This window comes from Sceloporus undulatus, chromosome 5, assembly GCF_019175285.1.
Source record: "Sceloporus undulatus isolate JIND9_A2432 ecotype Alabama chromosome 5, SceUnd_v1.1, whole genome shotgun sequence".
In the NCBI taxonomy this organism is placed as follows: Eukaryota; Metazoa; Chordata; class Lepidosauria; order Squamata; family Phrynosomatidae; genus Sceloporus; species Sceloporus undulatus.
The window spans coordinates 15,698,813-15,707,207 of record NC_056526.1 but is presented as its reverse complement, the minus strand read 5'-3'; the positions used below and the strand labels follow the sequence as shown (position 1 = coordinate 15,707,207).

Below are 8,395 nucleotides of genomic sequence, written 5' to 3'. Positions count from 1 at the left end.
AATTTTAATGTTTTAAAAATTAATGTTTTATTTTCAAGTTCTAGTTGAGGCTTTTAAAACTTTTTTACGTTATACTGGTTAACTGCTTTGTTTTATTTTATAATGCAAGCCTCTTTGTATGGAAGAAAAAGGAGATATAAATATAATAAAATAAATGTGCAGCTTTTCCTGAAGAGATGCAGCTTTGCACATTTTTCTTCATGTACCCACTGATGAGAGCACTTTTGTGCACATTTTCCCAATGGCATGTATTTTGATCTGCACACATTTATTTGCATGAAATTCAAAAAGGACAAATTGAGGGAAGGCTCTACTGCTTGCCATTTCTTCCTAAGGACTGAAAACTGGAGGATACATGCAATTTTCTGCTCATAGTTTCATAATGGATGAATTCTTTGAAGTGTTGATGAATAATCCTTAGTTTTTAGTTTTAAGATCTCAGGTAGCATTACCTAGATGTGGCCTTGGAATATGACTGCTAGCCAAAGACTGTACTGGGTTACTGTGCAATGGTGCCTCAGTATGAGGCAGCTTAATGTTTTCTGAACATGAGGGAAGCCTCTATTCTTTGCTTATACTTTCATAAAGGTGATCATAGGAGTAGAATACATACTCAGGACAATCCACACTGATGGTCAGAGTTGAATGAAAGTTATTTAAAAGCTACTGAAATCGGTAAACATCTTCCAAGGATAACACACACACTGCATCAGAAAGGCTTATGGCCTGTCGTGCTCAGGTTTGCAGAAGGCAGATATTAAAGGATTAATGATTAAATAACAAAAAGGAGCCTTTCAGTCGTGAAATACAAATAGATTTCATCACTGCTTTCTCTTTCAGCTAACCTTTGAGCAAGAGAAACTTCTGCTGATGCCAAATGACCAGGAAGACATTAACGACAGATCCTGGTGCCTGGCAGGTGCCGCTGGGTACGTCTCCCCACTGCCGAGCTGGCTTTCCTCGCAGATGCTGGGTGACCTTGCAAACATCTCCAACAAAGGTCGGAATGGATTCATTGATCAGCTAGGCCAAGCATATGACAGTCTGTTCCTTAATTGAATCCCAAAAGGGGGCAGGCTGGGTTTTTATTACAGAGGCCAGACGATAGCACTCATTAAAAGCTCCACAGACTGTGTGGTTTACTAATTAGTTTATTATACAGACACCTTGACGATGGGCAAAGTTGTCATTTTGCCCTTTATCGCACAGGGGATGTTGTTAAAAGTTTAATCAGCTAACACTGACCAACTTAGCTTGGCAGGCGCTGGATGGTCATTACTGAGGTCACCCCTGCTGTAGTGATTCTGACAGGGTCACAGCGTGAACCTCCAGTAAAAAGAGTGTTAGATAAGGTAAGAGGGCACCTGAAAAGGAACTGGGAGGGAGGGAAGGGAGACAGAAAGATGCTCTGTAGGGAGTAGGAAACAGATGGACTGTTAGGAAAAGCGAATCTTCCCTTTGTCTCTCTTTGCTTACATTGCTTAACATATGACTTTTCTTAATGTGCAAGGAACTCTCAGAGTTATCACTTTGATATGTTTATCACCCTGAATGTACACAGATAGCTTGAATCAAGGGAGACCAGAGTTTAAATATATCTCTGGATGTGAATGGAGTTATCTCACTCCTCACCCAATTGGTTGAAGATATTTGCTGAGTCCTGAAGTGAAATAATGCTGCCACAGAGATGCATACACACAGACTTACTTTAGATTTCCCACATCTCCCAGTGCATTTGTGGTTAACAAAACAGGAATCCCCAAGACACCACAGGCACTAATTAATTTAAATTTTTCTGTAACATGTTCTGACAGTCTGCAGGGATCCGCCAAATGGGCATCCTTAATGGCCATCAACTGGCATCTTTAGCTCAGCCTCCCCCTCCAGTGTTTTCAGGTAATCCTCTGCCATCAGGTTTGACATGATGTTGGGGAATACTTAAACTGCGTCAAAGCCCAAACCTGACACTTCTGGTTTATAGGTGGCTGACAAGAAAACCAGAGTGAGGTAGTGGATAAGGGGATTGCATGTTTACTGGTGAACCTTGATTTCAGTCCCAGTATTACCTCTCAGCCTAATCTATCTAGAGGATTGTCATCATGCTAGAATGATAACCCCCTGAACATTCAGATACCAACATGATTTTCCAGTTAGATATATAATAATAATGCTTAGTCTAAGATGTACCTGCAAATAAAACCAAGTTTGTTATTCTTCATGTCTTGTTTAGCTCTCATTTCTGCCTTTCTTACTATGAAGACACTTCTTATCATAGATGAAGTACCCATATCCTCCTACTTTCTTATTATTAATAGCAGCTTTGGGGGAAATTGTTCCATTGCAGAAATAGCAATGGAGAAGAGATACTCTGCCTCCAACTAAACTACTCCATTCAGATTTGGGGTGCATCCATAGGCCTCTGTTAAAGTAATGCAAATATGGATGTAGGAAAATTTCACCATTGCTGAGAGTTTACTGAAGATAGGCTATCACACCTTGTTAAGACAGCCCATCAAGGAATCAGTGTCTACTATGAGAGATCAAGGCTCCAGCACCAGATGGAAACACCAATTGGTATTGGTTTCATCATTAAGAATAACTAGTGTCTTTTTTTTTTCTTTGTGAATCTAAGTACATACATTTATATACACAGCAAGTACAAAAGGACAGGGTGCTTGATCACAAAGAGAAAAACAACTCATCCAGTGCTACTATTTTTACTTGTTATGCAAAAAGGCAAAAATATCAACTTTTTCTTCATTCTGCATTTTACAGATATGTGCAAAACCCAGAAACTTGAGCAGAGGCATGCAGCATCATTTGAATGTCTTAAGTTGCCACAACACTGCTCCTTTGCACATACTTGGCCCTTCCAAGTGAATAGTGAGTGAAGGAGACTAGCGGTGATCAAATTTCCTGATCATATTTTTTTTCCCCGCTGGAAAGGAATGATGCTCTTCTGAAATAGGAAAAGTTAACAAATTAGTTTCAGGTTAGTTCTGATCAGAATGTATCCATCCTGTACCTCCCAGAAATGAACATGGTACCCCAAGATCTCTGCATTTCTAAGCTTATGATGCAGTTGCCTCATCAACAAAAATATATTTTAAAAAATGTGCATTTGAAAAATGCAAACAGACAACCGGAGAAAGATACTAATACTTTAAAAATGCACGTAATTAGTGTGTATATTTGGAAAAGTACACCTGAAAGTGCATGCAGTTAATAGGAACATTTAGAATTAGTGTGTACATTTGGAAAAGTACACATGAAAATGCATGCAATGTTGATGCAGCTTTCCCCCCCACATGCCGCAATCTGAAATGGACATGAATTGGAAAGAATTTTGGGAAAGAAAGGAGAACTTTAACAAGCTTCAGTTTTTCATTTTCTCATGTGCCTGCTCTGCTTATGATTGTTGCAATGGAATATTTAACACATGGAACATATCCATTTATTCCAACTAGGGCAGCCTCATTGAATCTCATGTAATGACAGACTTACCAAACTCCCATTAATTCAGTTGGTCCAGTCCCATGTTTTTGAAAGTTAACTTGCACCAGGTTGTGCCATCTAGTCAAATGACATGTGGATTCAGGGTTTAATCTTTTCTACTTTTCTTCTCTACTCTTTTTTTTTTTTTTAATTTGGAGAGACCAGGGGTTGAAACTGAGACCTTCTCCAAACAAAACATGTGCTTCATCACTGAGTTATGTAAGCTTATTTCTTAGCATTTGTAGGGACGGGAGCAGAATGGAACAGAATGGGGGGAAACGTGTGTTACCACATGGGAGAATGCCACTGATGTCTCCAGGAGTCCCCAAGTGTTCCCCAGCCATTCCTGGCAGCCGATTTTGAAAAATGGTTCAAAATCATCCTTCAAAATTAGCTGCCATAGAACAGCTGGGGAACCGTTTGGGGACTCCTGGCGGCAGCGGCAGCATTCTCCCGTGTGGTAACACACATCCCCCCCCAGTTCCATTCCATACTGTTCCATGCCCATTCCTCCAAATGCTGTGCAATAACCTTAATGGTTTCATTCCTCTCAGAATAACCAAGACCAGGAATGCTATCATGCTAATCTCATTTCTTCTTCTAAATGTTGGAGAGAAACCTCAGAAAGGATGCTGAAATTAAACCCTCTTTCCTCACTTTCTGATGAAATCAGAGTCCCCATTCCATGTTCTTAGGGTGCTTTATAGTGAAAACACACAGACAAGTACAATCGCATATGTCCTGTGTCATGTGTGCTTTGGTCATGTACGCAGATGACCCAGGAGCCTGCAATTTGAGTGTTCATTCAATTGTTTAGAATTGTAGATGTAATGTTGGAACATGAGGAAAAACAACAGGTTTTTTTAGGGTAAGGAACATTTAAGAATCCTGATAATTTATATGCTGAAGATGTAACAATGACATCCTCCTGTACCACTGCTAGTTAGCATATCTTCGTAGTTACCTCAGGAAACTTCTCCTGCTGATGGATTGCTCTGTTATATCCAAAAGAGGCAAATGCATCTTCACTAACCCATTTTTAGAGTCCTCCTTTAACAGTGAAACTAAAAGGCTCCAACTTTTCCTTCTGCTGTATCTCCCTGAGGCAATGAAGGAATTAGCTCTGTGTGTCTGTGTGTGTCAATGAAGCATTTTGAAATTTCACACATTTAAATCATCCCCAACTTTGACAGCATTTTAAACACATTGAAGCACATTTCTAAATTCAGATATTCACCTGTCATCTCCTCAACAAGCTTTCCTCCTACAAGACTCCTACATGGCAAAGGAATACAATTTGTGGGGAAAGATTTGCTCACCCAAAATGTAAACGAACTTTAGTGGGAAAGAGGATAATGTAAAGTACTAGCCTGCTGTATGTAAAAATATTCCTTGACAAGTCCAACACTTGACTGTGGTCCATGACTGCACCATACTCTATATTTCCCAGTGCCATAAAATAGTTTCAAAGTGCTGTTTAATATCCAATTAATTCTGTCCCAAAGAGCTCTGGTGCAACAGCATTCTAAGTACATCACTAAATAATAAATCCCAAGATTCCATGGAATCGAACCATGGCTGTTCAAATTATATGAAAGAACTACAATTGTGTAAAATAGATATATTGTTCCCCCACTTTAATTGAAAACAAAAAGGTCTTTGAATCTTATAGGTCTGAACTAATGATCTTCCTATACATCAAAGATAATCCACATCTTTTGGAATACTGGAACCCCTTCTTTATGGCATAATGTGTGAAGGGAGAGCTAATATGCCAGAAAAGTAAAGTAACTATGAAAACAACTAAAAGAAGCAGTGAACAAAAGTAGTTTTATTTTAATTGCACGGTAATTGGATCACCTTTGTTGGCATGATTTTTCTTTGCAATATAAAAAGTCCAAAAATATTCACAGTTGAGAAGAAATGGTCCATGCCTTTAGAAGGAAGAGTACACACCATTCATTGTTAGATCACATGCTTTGCATGATGGATGTCCCAGATACATCTTCCAGCATCTCCCATAAAAATGATCTCATAGGTAGCAGCTTTGTTGTGGAAAGACCTATTCCTATCTTTCTGGAGAACTACTAATAATCAGTGAAAATGATACAGGGTTAGACCAGAGCTGGGACGAATTACTGTTTTGAACTACATGTTCCAGAATTTCTCAGCCATGTTGGCTGTAGCATTGTGGGAGTTGTAGGCCAAGGCACTTGGTTGAAGTCAGCCTAAAGAACCTTCATATGTTCCTATTCAGCTTTTGCTGGAGTGTTACATAAAAGCTTTCAATTTATTGAGCAGCTTTCAAGAGCTGAGAGGATCATTTGTGACTAATGAAGAGCAGTGAACTTTTTAATAAGAGCAACAACTAGCTTTGATATTGATATTGTTGGATTTTTCTCTCTCTGAGAGAAGTCTCTTTTGAAGTCTTTGGGATTAAGAAATCCTTTATATTTTACTCAACCATGCTAATAAAACCAACTAGGCTGCATAATGCAATTTTCCAGGCAAATGCAAGTATTCCTGCTTAGTTTCCTATGCTGTTCATTTGATACATGTGTGCATGATTTCTGCCATCCTAACCACTGCCATTATATCACAATTGTCATTACTCCTTCCATGATGCACTCCCATGGACAGGAGACTATTTTATAAATCATGTAAGCCTTTGAGAACCATTTGTAAGGTTTTTCTCCTTTCTTTTTAATGAATATGTTTTAAAATTATTTTTAATTGTATTGATAGTTTAATTATATTTTAACTTATGTTTTTATTGATGTCAGCTCATATTATATTATTTATAATATTTTTATAATATAAAAAATAAAAATGTCATATATTATATGTGCTGAGGCAGGCACAGATCCACCATACCCAGGTCCAGAAGCAAATGAAAGGTCCTCTTTCCATGATGGCTAGCAATGCCCTGGCCTTGGAAGGAGAGAAGACGAAGGAGTCACAGCTCCACCATGCCCAGACCCAGAAGCAAATGAAAACCACTAACCCTCCATCCCAACTTCCACTACCTAGCCAAGGAAGGAGAGAAGAAGAGGCAGTCACAACTCCACCATGCCCACACCCAGAAGCAAATGAAAGCCACTCCACTCCGTCTCAGCTGCCACTACCTAGCCAAGGAGGGAGAGAAGCAGGTACAGCTCCACCATCCCCAGGCCCAGAAGCAAATGGAAGGTCCTCTTTACATCCCAGCTGCCACTGTCCTGGACTCAGAGAGAAGAGAAGAGGCAGGTACTAATCCACCATGCCTAGGCCCAGAAGCAGGTGAAAGGTTCTCCTTCCATCCCAACTGCTACTGTCCTGACCATGGAAAGAGAGAAAAACCAGACCAGTGTATGCTGGGCTTAATCCCTTCCACACTGCCCTTCCTTTCCCTTTCCTTCTATGTTGAGTCTTGTTTAAATTGTAAAGTAGAGGGCACGTAACTGCCAGATTAATAATTTGTAAACTGCTCTGAGAGCCTTTGTGGCTTAAGAGTTGGGTATAATACTATAAACAAACAAACATATCTATTTTGATATTTGTAATCTCAGAAATGTTGGCCTTTTCAAACTGTTTAATTTATTGTGCTATTTCCTATATTTATTTTTGTCATGTTTAAACTATTAATTAATTTCAATCTGGAATTGTTTAAATGGTCTTATCTGTTTATTGTCATGATTTCTTATGATAAAGAGATGAAAATAATTTTTATAGTATATCTATCAATCATCTGCATAGAAACTGAATATCGGGGGAAAGATATACTAAAAAGAATAAGAATAGTATGCTTTATAGAGCAATATTTCAAATAGTAGAGGAATGCAGAATCTTCTAAATCCCAAGGACACTAATATCCACCCAAAGCTAAATACTTTCCAGATGCACTGACTTCAATGGGATAATATCTCTTTTTTTAAAATTAATAGGTCTGAGAAATGTTTTTATCTAGCAACACTATGCCATTGTTGTTGTTAATTCAGCCAAGGTTCAGTACTTTTATATTCTATTGGTTTTAAGGCAAAAGAAGTTAAATTAATCTTTGACTTATATCTGTTTACATCAATAAGATTTTAATGTTTTGAAACATTTTTCCCTTAGAGACCAAGTCTAAATTTATTACTGTATTACTTAGGTTTTTTTTGTGGGTTTTTCAGGCTATGTGGCCATGTTCTAGAAGAGTTTCTTCCTGATGTTATTATTACTATTTCTCATGTTCCAATACTTATCTGAGAATGAGTGATGCACTGAAAGTGCCTCCACAGCTCTGGCCTTTTAGGTATTAAAGGTATTTAATTTATTAAAGATATTGAATTTAGTGTTTTTCTAATGCTTAAAAGCAGTCTGTGTCAATATTTCTGACAGCAATCATCCTGTTGTGAAGGAGTATTTTGTGAAACTGTCCCAAGGGAGGGAGGAGAGAAATGGAGGACAACCAGTTAAACTAAATCCTATTTTTCACTGTCCGTGTCATAATTCTATGATATTCTTTTTTCCAAAGTTTTGTGAAATAAAAGAGGTTGTCATTAATGATGTTGTTATTTTGTTGCTGTTGTTGTCATTGTTTTTGTTGTTAGCTGCCTTCAAGTAGACTTCAATTTATGGCAACCATATGAATGGGAGACCTCCAAGTCACCCTGTTTTCAACAGCCCTGCTCAGGTCTTTCAGATTCGTGGTCATGGCTCCTTGATTAAGTCTATCCACCTGAAATGCAGTCTTCATCTTTTCCTACTGTCTTCTACATTGCCAAGCATTACTAACGTTTCTGATGAATCATGTTTTATGATGTGTCCAATCATGAATTATGATATGTATGACAGCCTAACTTAGTCATCTTGGCTTCTAGGGAAAATTCAGCCCTGGTTTTTCTGTTGTAGTTGTTGTGTGCCTTCAAGTCCTTTCTGA

The 8,395-nt window shown here is 38.3% G+C and overlaps 1 protein-coding gene across 3 annotated transcripts; it reads left to right on the top strand.

The window, feature by feature from the left end:
• Window positions 1–1,006: 1,006 nt before the first annotated feature.
• Window positions 1,007–8,019, top strand: LOC121931096 (formin-F-like). Of its 3 annotated transcripts, none has more exons than XR_006104069.1 (2): window positions 1,007–1,352; window positions 2,776–8,019. XR_006104069.1 is itself a non-coding variant. In XM_042468413.1 (2 exons), exons 1-2 carry the CDS (start codon window positions 1,269–1,271, stop codon window positions 6,746–6,748), a joined length of 480 nt encoding a protein of 159 aa, XP_042324347.1. In that variant the 5' UTR covers window positions 1,007–1,268; the 3' UTR covers window positions 6,749–8,019. The 3 variants fall into 3 exon arrangements, 1 of the variants encoding a protein (XP_042324347.1); XM_042468413.1 differs by having other exon boundaries at window positions 6,353–8,019; XR_006104068.1 differs by lacking the exon at window positions 1,007–1,352 and having other exon boundaries at window positions 1,815–2,992; window positions 6,353–8,019.
• The last annotated feature ends 376 nt before the right edge of the window (window positions 8,020–8,395 follow it).